At 39.1% G+C, this 14,445-nt stretch overlaps 1 protein-coding gene across 1 annotated transcript; it reads left to right on the top strand.

Annotated features, from left to right (window-relative positions):
* The first annotated feature begins 274 nt into the window (after positions 1-274).
* LOC121458828 (zinc finger protein 431-like) lies at positions 275-13,975 on the top strand. The gene is made up of 4 exons (XM_041668158.1): positions 275-319; positions 10,751-10,865; positions 11,225-11,285; positions 12,607-13,975. Exons 1-4 carry the CDS (start codon positions 275-277, stop codon positions 13,973-13,975), a joined length of 1,590 nt encoding a protein of 529 aa, XP_041524092.1.
* Positions 13,976-14,445: the final 470 nt, after the last annotated feature.

The following is a 14,445-nucleotide window of genomic DNA, read 5'->3' as shown; positions in this document are numbered from 1 at the left end:
TGAATGGGGTGGGAGAAATGGTCGGGAACCACTCTGCTGAGTATTTAAGCACACTACAGCCCTGTGGACAGTGTGCTTGTCACTCAGACTGCACGAGCCAATCAGGCCCTCCAGGTGACCTGCCAGTCATAAGGAGTGCAGGGCTCTTCCGGGCAGCCTCCTTCAGATTTGGCTTTGCGGAGGCGCTGTTTTCAGTTGTTTCCTCTGCTGTGGTGAAGTTGCCTCTGCAGGAAGTTGATGAACTGAGAGCTTTGGCGAGCTGAGAAACCCCAACATGGTGAGCGGGGCAATGCTGTCTCCAGATGGGGAGGAGCCGAGGGTGAGGTGTGGGAGACAGCATGGTGCATCCTCCCGGGATCCATGTGGGAACCTGCCGCCAGATTCCCTGTGCTGTGAAGTCCCACGTGGCCCTGTTAATTCCTAGACCTAGGGACAGACCTCTGAATAAATTTGTGCAGTGGCCTTAATCTGCTTAGAGAATTGGGGGCAGGGTGCTGTGTGTACAAACATTTTTCTTGTCAACTTTAATATGCCATACTCAGAGAGGCCTAGATTCTCCAGTATCTTCTTGAAATTGAGCACTTTGCATGTAAGCTTTGCACACAATCTCCATTTGTGTTTAACTATGTGGACGGTATCAAGGCATCTCACCTGTTGGGTAGCACTGCACTTCTAAGCCGCAATGTAGAAGAGGAGAATTGCTGATATAAATGATTTTCCACTGCCTTGGAAATAGTTCAGTCTCACAAAGTAGAATTAGCTGAGGGAGGGCTGCCTCTTAAATCACCCAGAAGATAAATGTGTTTTAAACAGGGCTCTTAGAGTTTAGGTTGCTAGGGTACACATTCTTCAACTGGATTGTCCAGATATTTGGCTCCAAAACATTACAAACAAAGAAGCCACCACTGATTTAAAACCAGGCACATCCCCATACCAAAAAAAAACAAATTTTTAAAGGAGGCTTTCCAGGTTTCTAACCTACTTTAAGGCCTGATGTGGTTTAAAGTTCCAGTTTTCCTTTTGAGAAAATCACAGTTCTTCCAGATGGACAATAGGACACCAGGTGATATTTAATTGAAATGCAAAACAGTGTTGTGTGGAGGAGTTACCCGATCAATCAATGCTTTTCTTTTTTTATTAAAATTTATTTATTATGTATACATATTCTGTCTGTGTGTATGTCTGCAGGCCAGAAGAGGGCACCAGACCTCATTACAGATGGTTGTGAGCCACCATGTGGTTGCTGGGAATTGAACTCAGGACCTTTGGAAGAGCAGGCAATGCTCTTAACCACTGAGCCATCTCTCCAGCCCAATCAATGCTTTTCTTTTATGCCCTCTTCAGGAAGAAGGAACAATCGTGGGAGATCTAGTAACTGCCTAGGGCCTAAGCCTTGTGAGTTTCTCTAAGTACCTGATGTATTGATAATAAAACAGAGCTCCTCTAAAACCAGGAATATGCTTTGGGGAGCTGCTAATGGTCTGGTGCCAAGGCCTTTCTGGAAGGGTTGCTTCATATTCTAAGAATCCAATTCTTCCCAAAATATGGGACTATAGTTATCAGTCCCATGGCCACTCTGCTCTTAGTAAAGTTCTTGAGATACCCTGTTTTCCCCTTGTATAGAATTGTTTGAGTAGCCTCCTCCTAAATTCATGTGCTAGTTTGTACTGACTTCTTATAATTCTCCCATTTCTCTCCATTTCTCCCCTGGAAGTATACAAGATGCTATTCTCCTTTTTTGGTTTTTCGAGACAGGGTTTCTCTGTAGCTTTGGTGCCTGTCCTGGAACTAGCTCTTGTAGACCAGGCTGGCCACGAACTCACAGAGATTCGCCTGCCTCTGCCTCCCGAGTGCTGGGATTAAAGGCGTGCGCCACCACTGCCTAGCCTAAACTGTACTCTTATTTATTTATGTATTTATTTATTTATTTATTATGCCTGCATGTATGCCTACAGACCAGAAGAGGGCACCAGACCTCATTAAAGATGGTGTGAGCCATCATGTGGTTGCTGGGAATTGAACTCAGGATCTTTGGAAGATGAGACAATGTTCTTAACCACTGAGCCATCTCTCTAGCTCCTCTTTTCCTTTTTTTAAATTTTTTTTTTGAGAAAAAGTTTCTCTGTATGAGTGTCTTGACGATTCTGGAACTCACTGGATAGATCAGGCTGTCCTTGAACTCACAGAGATCACCTGACTCAGCAAGGGTGTGTGCTACCAATGGCCAGCAAGATGCTTACTAGGAATCTGTAAGACCTTCTCACCCTAGCTTTTTATCTTTTTTTTTGTTTTGTTTTGTTTTGTTTTGTTTTTCAAGACAGGGTTTCTCTGTGGTTTTGGAACATGTCCTGGAACTAGCTCTTGTAGACCAGGCTGGTCTCGAACTCACAGAGATCCGCCTGCCTCTGCCTCCGGAATACTGGGATTAAAGGCGTGTGCCGCCACCGCCCGGCTTTTTTTTTTTTTGATTTTTGAGACAGGGTTTCTTCACAGCTTTTTGGTTCCTTTACTGGAACTAGCTCTTGTAGACCAGGCCGGCCTCAATCTTGCAGAGATCTGCCTGCCTCTGCCCCCCTAGTGCTGGGATTAAAGGCGTGCGCCACCACTGCCCAGCAATTTTTATCTTTTTTACATTTTAGTTTTCCTATTTTTCTCATCCCCTGTGACCTTCACCTCAGGACCCTGTCACTGAAGCATGACCTGTGGATTCCTGTTACCAGTGTAATGAAGAAATTACCCTGGGAATACCTTTGCTCTGTAACTCTGCTATCTGCCTAAATGTCTAGCCTGGCAAGGTGCCTGTTTCTATTTCAATTGTTCAAAGTGTAACCTAGAGCCTAAAGGAGGCTTAAGGACAACAGCAAATGTGGAATCTGTCTAGCTGGCTCCTCTTTGAGCTCTAGCCAGATTGATGTCTACCATCTTTAAAGAGGTTTTTCTTTATTAATCTCTTAGGTGTGTGAAGTGATTTCTCAACGGAAAGGCATATTAGTTCTAGAACAGCTGCATTTCCATCCTGTTAGGAAAATAGTTTCTGAGACAAGTGCTCTTATGTTGACTCAGGTGGCCTTGGTCTTCTGCTGTCCAGGGCAATGACCTTGCTGTCCTGTACATTAGACTTTCAAACTTCCTAAAAAAAATACTGTACCACCTCACAGTTTTAAAATTATGCATTTGATGGCCGGGCGGTGGTGGTGCATGCCTTTAATCCCAGCACTTGGGAGGCAGAGGCAGGTGGATCTCTGTGAGTTCGAGACCAGCCTGGTCTACAGGGCTAGTTCCAGTACAGGCTCCAAAGCCACAGAGAAACCCTGTCTCTAAAAACCAAAAAGAAAATAATAATAATGAAAATAATAATAACAAATGAAATAAAATTATGCATTTCAGTCATGTAGTTGACTATGCATTGCAGTTGCAGGGAAAGGATTTGTATATTGAGCATTCCTTCTGTCTTCAGACCACAGCAGGAGGAATAGTTTATTGTGTATACTGCAGGGGCAAGAGTGGAGGCAATCAACTATTAGAGCCACCATTATGAAAAAGTTCCTGGCTGGGCAGAGGTGGCACAGGCCTTTAATCCCGGCACTCGGGAGGCAAAGGCTGGCTGTGAGTTCAAGGCCAGCCTGGTCCACAAGAGCTAGCTAAGGATAGGCAATTAGGCAATAATTCTTTGTAAATATGGTTGATCTTGCCAGGCGGTGTTGGCGCACACCTTTAATCCCAGCACTGTAGAGGCAGAGGCAGGCGGATCTCTGTGAGTTTGAGGCCAGCCTGGTCTACAAGAGCTAGTTCCAGGACAGGAACCAAAAAGCTATGGAGAAAACCTGTCTCGAAAAAAATCCAAAAAAAAAAATATATATGGTTGATCTTGCTTGACACAGTTATGTCTGCTTAGAGATTTGAGAAACAGACCATTGACTAACTCTATGTGTCAGGTTACTGATCTCAGTAGCCAACATATGTATATGGAAACCATTAATCTATCTCTTATTAATGACATCCCCTCTCTTATAGAAAGGCCTACTCTGTTTCAAAGTCAACATAGAAAGTTTTATTTAATCTCAAGAGTGCAGTATGTTTATCATTTGAAAGTCACTTATTGGTGTCATTTTCAGATATTTTCGTGTATCTGCTCTTATTTCTGTTTTTGTTCTCCAATGTCTCAAAGTTATTAATAGTGGCATTTTATTTCTCTCAGGTGATGTTGATTTTGATTTCTGTGTAGAACATTGTCTCCTAATGTTTAGGCTTGCCTCATGCTATATAATTAAGAATCATTTTGAACACCTAATCTTGCCTCTGTTGCCCAGTGCTGAGAAAACAGTTCTGCAACTTCTTACAGGTTTGGCCTTGACTTGTCAATGAAGAAGAAATGTAGAGTAGTGTGGCCCTGCTTAACAGGACTGTTACATTTCTTCATTAAGATGTTCATCTTTAGAGAAAATACATGAGAAATCTTTAACATGCTTTAATACAAATCCCTAATCTCTGGAGCACATGGCCATAACATCTATTTCAAGTTTTCAAAATAATTTTTGAGATGAAATCCACATTATATTTACATTCTCCTTGTTGCCTCCAAACCCAAATATGCCCGGATTGTTTTCTAATTCATGGTGTGTTTTTCTTTAACAACAGTTACAAAGTAACCACAGTTACACAGTAACAGAAGTTACTTTATGAATGTGACTGGTGTTTGTCTGCAGGACTTCCCACTTCTGAGGCAATGGGATGGATGCACTGTAATGTGAGTGTGCAATGGAATGTGCACACAAAGGACCCTGTGCTTTGGATGAGGAAGAGGATGTGCTCTAGGGGAGTGGAATAATGTGTACTAAATACAAACTTTGTAAACCTGGGCCCTGTCTGCTGGGCTGAAAGGGCGGATATGGAAGAACTATGCTGTCTGAGTAATTTGATCCCTGATCCTCCAGTAGAGGATCTGCTAATATTGTGAGTCCCAGCTGGGTGGGACTAGCCAGTGAGGGATTCTGGGAAATCTTAGCAATCGAGAGTACTAGTGGGAGAAAAGCGGTAACGTGGCTTATATTGTCATATTTTTGTTCAGTATTAAAGGATGTCAGGAAAGGAACATAAAGAGGGCATCTTTCTTTCTTTTTTTTTTTCCTTTGGTTTTTCGAGACAGGGTTTCTCTGTGGCTTTGGAGCCTGTCCTGGAACTAGCTCTGTAGACCAGGCTGGTCTCGAACTCACAGAGATCCGCCTGCCTCTGCCTCCCGAATGCTGGGATTAAAGGCGTTCGCCACCATCGCCCAGCTTGTGCCACCATTGCCTGGCTGAGGGCAGGATTCTTAATGGATTTTTGTATGTTGAACAATTTTTGCATCTCTGAGATGAAGCTGACTTCATCATGGTAGATGATTTTTTGCTGTGTTCTTGGGTTTTATTTGTTAGTATTTTATTGAGTATTTTTGCATCTATGTTCATCAGTGAGATGGGTCTGTAATTCTCATTCATGGTTGAATCTTTGCATGATTTTGGTATTGGGGTAACTGTATCATCATAAAAGGTGTTTGGCAATGTTCCCACTGTTTCTATTATGTGGACCCCCTTGAGGAGTATTGTTATTAGGTCTTAGTTCTGATGGAATTCTACACTGACACTCTCTGGCCCTGGGCTTTTTTTGGTTGAATGGCTTCTCTTTCCTTGCAGGTTATATGTTGATTTAAATTATTCACCTGGTCTTGATTTAATTTTGGTATGTGATACCTATTCAGAAAATTGTCCACTTCTTTTTTTGAAAATCATTGATTTACTATAATACGCATGAGGAAACCTTAACATTGAAATACAAAGATAACAATATTGACCAAAGAATTTTTTCTTTACTACACAAAACATGACCCAGTAGTAAAAACAAGCCATTTTCCTTTTTTTTCCAGTAAAACAAATGATATGGTTTTGGTAATAGAATAATTTTGAATTTAGCCCAACTATATTTACCTATTATCCAGTCAGAAAGTTTTATCATAATTTAGTGTATTGGTTCTATCTCCACTAACAAAATATTTAACCCTGCTGGGGGGTGGTGGCACACACCTTTAATCCCAGCACTCGGGAGGCAGAGGCAGGTGTCTGTCTGTGAGTTCGAGACCAGCCTGGTCTACAAAAGCTGGTTCCAGGACAGGCTCCAAAACCACAGAGAAACCCTGTCTCGAAAAACAAAAAACAAAACAAAACAAAACAAAAAACCCAAAATATTTAACCCCTAAAGCAGCAGTCATTTATAGCAACTATGGTACCAACATCAAAGGGGAAAACTGATTTAAAAAATGGTGCAAAAGCCATTCTGGATTATAGAACAACATATCACAGAAGAGAATGAATACAAGTTTTGTGATTTTATATGTACGTACTCCAAGAAGTTTGTCAGTACTCAAATTATTTTTAGTACAATGGATTTCTTGGGATATATTCTCAAGAGCCACATAAAAATAGATTCAAGGAACAGATTAAAATGACATCCTAGATTAAATGTTTCATTTAAAGAATTTTCTACAGCAAATTTCTGTTTATGTATGAAAAGTTATCTAACCCTATATGAAAATGTCATGAAGTATTTTTCTACACTATACTAAATGTATTTCCCAAGAGGGAAAAAGTAAAATATCTAAAATATACTAGATTACAAGACCATAATAGATATTATGAACCTGCATCTGTTTACAGAATTAACTGTATACAAAATGTATTTTTCATTAGAGATCATAAAGAAATGAGTTGGTGACAACCATCCTTTACACCACAATATCAACCTACTTTAATCACAAGTGTGTCCTTGGCATGTGAGTACAAGAAACAGTTTCATTCCCTCCTCACCAAATATTCCAATGATTTACTTAGAAGATGAAGGTTCAGAAATGTGAAATATGTTACGTGTATTTTTTTTCTTTCTTTCAAACCACATCCCAAGCATGGCATAGCAGCCTGAAATTACAAAATACTTAACTGGGCTGTAGTTATCTATAGACTGCTTGAATGTGAATTAAGTTTCCAAATAAGCACATCAAATAACAAAACCAGCCATAAAGCAGGCTGAAAGCATTAAACATTTCATATGAGTTTTAAATCATTTAATTTCTATAGAACAATTTTATTCACAATATAATGAGACAGAAATTGCCACAGGAATGATATACTGATTCAACAAGGCTGCATGTAGCAGCAGCTTTGCATTTTTATTTTTTTGGTTTTTCGAGACAGGGTTTTTTTTTTTTTTTTTGGTTTTTCGACACAGGGTTTCTCTGTAGCTTTGGAGCCTGTCCTGGAACTCCCTTTGTAGACCAGGCTGGCCTTGAACTCACAGAGACCCACCTGCCTCTGCCTCCTGAGTGCTGGGATTAAAGGCGTGCACCACCATCGCCCAGCTAGCTTTGCATTTTTATAACTATTATTTGTTTATAAAAATTAGGCCTCTCCAGTCATGCTTCCCACATTTTTAGGTTTGCAGTGTAAGTTAACAGGGAATACCAAATAGTTCAAAGAGAAAATGTCTTGTCATTTTGAATATGGATTATCTGTATGAAACATGAAATATACTACTAAACCCTGAACCGTGCATGTCTAGGATACCTATCTTAGTGTGTTGCTTAGGTCCATGTGATTTGAAAACCTTTTCCCAACACTTTACTCTTAGGCAGTGTTTGTCTTTGAGGTTTAGGTTTGTTTCTTTTATAAAGCAAAAGGATGGATCCTGCTTTTGGATTCATTCTCTAAGCTTGTGCCTTTTTATAGGCAAATTGGGTCTGTTGATAGTAAGAGATATAAATGATCAGTGATTGCTGGTTCCTGTTTTGTTTCAGTAGTAGTGTTTGTGTGTTTCTCTTCTTTGGTGTTTGCAGATGTCAGGTTATTTGTTTTCTGTGTTTACAGTTAGCTTCCTTGGGTTGGAGTTTCCCCTCTAGTACTTTCTGCATGACTGGATTTGTGTGGACAAGTATTGTTTAAATCTGGTTTTGTCATGGAATACCTTGTTTTCTCCATTGATGGTACTTTCATTCTTGTACCTTCATAACTATATCCTTCTTTGGGTTGGAAAAGTTTTCTTCTATGATATTTTTTTTTGTTGAATATATTTTCTGTGCCTTTGAGTTGGTGTTCTTCTCTTTCTTCTATCCCTATTATTCTTAGATTTGGATTTTTTCATGGTGTCCCAGATATCCAGGATATTTTGTGTAAGGAATTTGTTGGAGTTATTGTTTTCCTTGACCAATAAATCTATTTCCTATATAGTATCTTCAGCACCTGAGATTCTCTCTTCTATCTCTTGTATTATGTTGGTTACACTTCCTGCTATACTTCCCATTTGTTTAACCAGATTTTCCATATACAGAATTCCCTTCATTTGTGTTTTCTTTATTGCCTCTCTTTCAGTCTTCAAGTCTTTTTTTTTTTTTGATTTTTTAAGACAGGGTTTCTCTGTAGTACTGAAGCCTGTCCTAGAACTAGCTCTTGAAGACCAGGCTGTACTTGAACTCACAGAGATCCACGTACCTATACCTCCCAAGTGCTGGGATTAAAGGCATGTGCACCACCACTGCCCACCCCAGTCTTCAAGTCTTAAGTTGTTCGCTTCACCTGGTTTATTGGTTTTTTTTTCTTGGTTTCTTGGGTTTCTTTGATAGATTTATTGATGTCATCCAAGTTTTAGTTTGTGTTTTCATCAATTTCTTTAAGGGAATTTTAATTTCCTCATCATACTCACAAAGTTACATTGAAAATCATTTTCTTTTACTTCTTCTGGGTTAGGATGATCGAATCTTCTTGTTGTATGACCACTGGGTTCTGGTGTTACCATGTTGCTTTCTATGTTGTTGGATGAAATCTTGCATTGGCACCTACCCATCTCATCCTTCAGTTGGTACCAGCAGTGTCTTCACCTCTTGGCCCAATCCTTAAAGTAGCTGTTTTTGTTTTTGAGACCTGTTTTTGGCCTACTCTGTGTTTGAGAGAGCAACACCCCTAAAGACTATCTTTGCCCTCCCTCTTGGCCTGCTCTTTTGGTCTGCTCTCCTGGGTCGCTCTCTTTGTCCAGTCTGTGCAGTTCACTGACTGAACAACCTCCCAGAAAAGATCATGTTTCTCTCCTTGGTGGCCTTTCAATTTCCTATGAACCTTCAGTAAAAAAGGCTTTCAAGATGAAATTCCTCATTGTATGTGATGAGTCTCAATATCGTTAACTAATTTTCTGACTTTTATGTCTACTGTGTTGTGGTTGGAATTATTCAGCCAACTTCCCACTTACACTGAAATGCTTTTATCATCGTTATAGGCTTGATCTGTAAATCACAGAAAATATAGAAGAAACAGTTGCTGTTCAGGGCAAAGGTGTTTTGTAGCCTTTAGTTTTAATTGTTTTGTTTGCTTGTCTGAGTAACCTTTGATGTGTGGCTCCAAATTCCTCAAAGTAAAGTGAGGGGGGCTTCATTCATGGCTTTGTTTTTATGTTGTTGGATGATGACCCTGAATGTAGGCTTTTAACATATCAAGCATATGCAGCTTCACACATATCTTGAATTTTAAATTTGACAGAGGGATTCATTCTGATTCCCAGGAGGCCATTTATTCATGACATTAATACTACCTGAGCAATCTGAGTCTTTTTTTTTTTTTTTTTGGTTTTTCAAGACAGGGTTTCTCTGTGGCTTTGGAGCCTGTCCTGGAACTAGCTCTTGTAGACCAGGCTGGTCTCGAACTCACAGAGATCCACCTGCCTCTGCCTCCCAAGTGCTGGGATTAAAGGCATGCGCCACCACCGCCCGGCTGCAATCTGAGTCATTGAATTGCAGGTGCATGAACTTCTTTCTGCTTGATTAGCTTGCTTTTAATTTTTCACTCAATTTGCCTATTTTATGGGTCTGCATGGATATATACCATATGGGCACTTGGTCATCAGAGTGATCAAAGCTTCTCAGAAATCCTGAACTTAGAATAATAAATAGTTGTGATCCCCATGTAAGTACTGGCATTTGTGCCCACCTCTTTTCAAGACTAGGAAGGCCTCAGTAGTACTCAGCCATATTTCCAGACCTGTGTTAATTTGTTATGACCAACATTTATATTGCTAATGTTTTTTTTCTGTCCATTTGTAATTATTTTAAACATAAAGTACCTTTTTATAAAATGTTTTTGGGATTGTAGTATAAAATAGGACACTTCAGCTGTCTGGAAGATGAACACAGAACTGGAGTGAATGCATAATTCTCTGTAGGAACTTCAGTAAACAGCTCTGAATTTTTTTCGATCTGCTTTGTTTGTTTCACTGATTTTTGCTATGGAGACTGGGGCTTAATGTGTACTTCCACCTGTCATGGACTGTTTTTATATTTTGGCTGGCATTCAACTCAGAGACAAATATACACACCTGTGCTTTCTGAGTGCTGTGCTTAAAGGCATGAGTCAATACACCTAGTTTGTCCACTGGGTTTTTCTACTTTGTAATTAGTATTTCTTTATACAATTTTCTCAGTCTAATGTCCCATTGATCTGTTTCCTTGGCTGTCTCTATTAATAGACAGTTCGGCTGTAAGGCGATATCCCATTCAAAGGGTACAGAAATGACAGAGGTGACCCTCATATTCAGTTTCCTTCAAGACTGACTGTGTCATGAAATATTAGTGTTGAACGCCAGAATTTGATGACTATACTGTCAAAGAAGTATACATTTACAATATTGTCACCATCATGCTTCTATTATACACATGAATGAAATATTTTAGACGGCAGTGACCTATGATGATGTGCATATCAGCTTCACTCAGGAAGAGTGGGATTTGCTGGATCTGTCCCAGAAGAATCTCTACAAAGATGTCATGCTGGAGACCAACAGGAACCTTGCTACTATAGGTAAAAGTAAATTTCCTTCATGAATCAAAATAAGGGGGGCAGCCGGGCAGTGGTGGCACACGCCTCTAATCCCAGCACTCAGGAGGCAGAGGCAGGTGGATCTCTGTGAGTTCAAGGCCAGCCTGGTCTACAAGAGCTAGTTCCAGGACAGGCTCCAAAGCCACAGAGAAACCCTGTCTCGAAAAAAAAGGGGGGGGCAACTTTTTCTTGGTTAATGATGGTCTTCTGTAATTTGATTTAAAAATAATAAGAATGAGTTGAATAAAGCAGTCATAGTTCTAAGGGTCCCTTAAGATAACACTTTAACTGCTGCACAATTTTCAATAATATAACATACATTTTCTGGTATTATATTTTAGGATGCATTTGGGAAGACCATAATACTACAGAACACTCTCCATTTTCTAGAAGAACTGAAAGGTAATTTTCATGTGCAAGCTGATAACAATGTGCCTCTGATGAAACTTTTGTGTCCTGAAAGTTTTGGTCAAAAGCAAAATAGATAAGCACAGTTTTAAGTGCACTAATGGTTATCAAATTTTTACAAATCCATATTTCATATATGTGAGTTGCATTTGAATGACATTCTTTTAAGAAAGAAGTCAAGAAAGCAATGGCTAGAAAGATATCACCTTGTGAGGCATAGTAGCATGAGAGCTTTGTTGTAGATCTGCAAATAAATTTCTTTCTTGCTACTCATAATACAAAATGTATATGAAGAGATGATAAGTATATCTGCAAAATTATGTACTAAACCAATAGCCCATAGTAAATCTTGTATTCCTTGTACACTTCTTGTGACTGTGCTAAGTTTAGTGAGAGAAGCAGTTAGAGTTGAGTCAAGTGGCAGGTGTTCTGCAGAAACCTTGACATCTATACCACAAGTCTGTGAGGAACAGCAAGAAAATGCTGAGAATTCAATGTGGAAATCTTTTATTTGTTATTCTTCTTTACTATGTATACCATATGTTATTCTTGATATAAGTGTATTAGCATATGGATATAGACAGATATAGCATACCACTCTCTAAGAACAATTAGATAACCAGTAGTCCCCAAGTTGAGTAAATTTGTAGAATTTGAGTCAAGTATACAAATACTTGGTTTTCCACCATCATTGTTAATACATGAATAAACTCAGACTGTAAAAATGCTCTATGAGTTCTAGAACTGTGCAAATAATTCTGGGTGTCCTAGTTCACATAGCATATGCAATATGATTCACAGTAAAGGAGAATTCATGTATGTTAAAGCTCTCCAGTTCTCTTCACACATGTATCAAACATCATATAGAAAAAAGTTTCTGTGAAGGTTAAAAGGTAAGCCATAAAAGAAAGGAATTGACCATTGGAGGTATCTTCTAAGTGGCAAAACAGTGCCTAATTAAAGAGCAAAAGATGAGTTTAGACACAGCTATAAAAACTTAGTATCTGGGCTGGAGAGATGGCTCAGAGGTTAAGAGCACTGACAGCTCTTCCAGAGGTCCTGAGTTCGATTCCCAGCAACCACGTGGTGGCTCACAACCATCTGTAATGAGGTCTGGTGCCCTCTTCTGGCCTGCAGGCATACACACAGACAGAATATTGTATACATAATAAATAAACAAATATTTAAAAAAAACTTAGTATCTGATTCCTCTTTATAATTGGATATTATAAAATTAATTCATACAAATGAATTAATTCATACAACAGTGTATTAAATGTGGTATAGCTTTTAAATGTGCCAATTATTCTTGCAGGATTGAAAAAATTCAAACTGGAGAGAAACTTTCAATATATATTCAATGTGGTAAACTCTTGACATATGACAGTCACGTAAAAGGGAATGAAAGAACACATACTGGAGAGAAGCCCTACAAATGTAATCAGTGTGGTAAGGCCTTTGCAGCTCAGAGTCATCTTCAAATTCATAAAAGAACACATACTGGAGAGAAATCCTATGGATGTAATCAGTGTGGTAAGGCCTTTGCACAGAATGGTGCTCTTCAATACCATAAAAGAACACACACTGGAGAAAAACCATATGAGTGTAATCAGTGTGGTAAGACCTTTGCATCTTCTAGTAATCTCCAAACGCATAAAAGAACACATAGTGGAGAGAAACCATATGATTGTGATCAGTGTGGTAAGGCCTTTACAACTCATAGTAATCTTCAAAAGCATAAAAGAGTACATACTGGAGAGAAACCCTATAAATGTAATCACTGTGGTAAGGCCTTTTCAGTTCATAGTAATCTTCAAACCCATAAAAGAATACATACTGGAGAGAAACCCTACGGATGTAATCAGTGTGGTAAGGCCTTTTCACGGTATTGTGCTCTTCAATGCCATAAAAGAACACACACTGGAGAAAAACCATATGAGTGTAATCAGTGTGGTAAGGCCTTTGCAGCTCAGAGTCATCTTCAAGATCATAAAAGAACACATACTGGAGAGAAACCCTATGGATGTAATCAGTGTGGTAAGGCCTTTGCACAGAATGGTGCTCTTCAATACCATAAAAGAACACACACTGGAGAAAAACCATATGAGTGTAATCAGTGTGGTAAGACCTTTGCATCTTCTAGTAATCTCCAAACGCATAAAAGATCACATAGTGGAGAGAAACCATATGATTGTGATCAGTGTGGTAAGGCCTTTACAACTCATAGCAATCTTCAAAAGCATAAAAGAGTACATACTGGAGAGAAACCCTACGGATGTAATCAGTGTGGTAAGGCTTTTTCACAGTATTGTGCTCTTCAATGCCATAAAAGAACACACACTGGAGAAAAACCATATGAGTGTAATCAGTGTGGTAAGGCCTTTGCAACTCACAATAATCTTCAAGACCATAAAAAATCACATACTGGAGAGAAACACTATGAATGTAATCAGTGTGGGAAGGACTTTGCACAGTACAGTGGTCTTCAACATCATAAAAGAACACATACTGGAGAGAAGCCCTATGAATGTAATCAGTGTGGTAAGGCCTTTGCAGTGAACAGTTCTTTTCAAGTGCATAAAAGAACACAGACTGAAGAGAAACCATATGAATGTAATGAGTGTGGTAAGGCATTTGCAACTTCTGGTAATCTTAAAGTGCAAAAAAGATCTCACCATAGATAGAACTTCTTTGAATGTAATCAGTGTGGTATGAGGTTTGCACAGCACAGCGATCTTCAAATGCATAAAAGAACAGAGAAACCCCATGGCTGTATTCAGTGTGGTAAAGCCTTTGACGATCACAGTAATCTTCAAAGGCTTAAAAACAGTATGAATGAAGTCAGTGTGATAAAACCTTTCATGTCTTATTCATCTTCAAGTGCATAAATGTACACATATAAGAGAAAAACCATGGATAGAATCTATGCGGTAAATTCTTTGTCACAAAAATTTACAAATACATTAAATAAACCATCAAGGAAGGAAACTAAATTTAATAAAAGTAGTCTTCAAAAGCATGACAAAAATTATACTGCAGTGAAAGGCTATTTATGAAGACCTATGGGCAGGAGAAAGAGCCAGTCAAAGAATCACACCCTATTACTGAAATGAGATCCAAAGGAAAACGCTTTGTCCCTGAATCTAGAGCTAGT

The sequence above is a fragment of the Microtus oregoni genome, unplaced genomic scaffold (assembly GCF_018167655.1).
Source record: "Microtus oregoni isolate MIOR12 unplaced genomic scaffold, Mior012 000018F_ref0000195, whole genome shotgun sequence".
Lineage (NCBI taxonomy): Eukaryota > Metazoa > Chordata > Mammalia > Rodentia > Cricetidae > Microtus > Microtus oregoni.
This window is presented reverse-complemented; position numbering and strand designations above follow the sequence as displayed.

Excerpts from the sequence above, each read along its gene's own strand:
- LOC121458828 (XM_041668158.1), top strand. The coding sequence starts at position 275 with ATGGTGAGCGGGGCAATGCTGTCTCCAGATGGGGAGGAGCCGAGG. Across the intron at positions 10,866-11,224 it reads CAGGAACCTTGCTACTATAG|GATGCATTTGGGAAGACCAT; the intron begins GTAAAAGTAAAT and ends ATTATATTTTAG. Across the intron at positions 11,286-12,606 it reads TTTTCTAGAAGAACTGAAAG|GATTGAAAAAATTCAAACTG; the intron begins GTAATTTTCATG and ends TTATTCTTGCAG.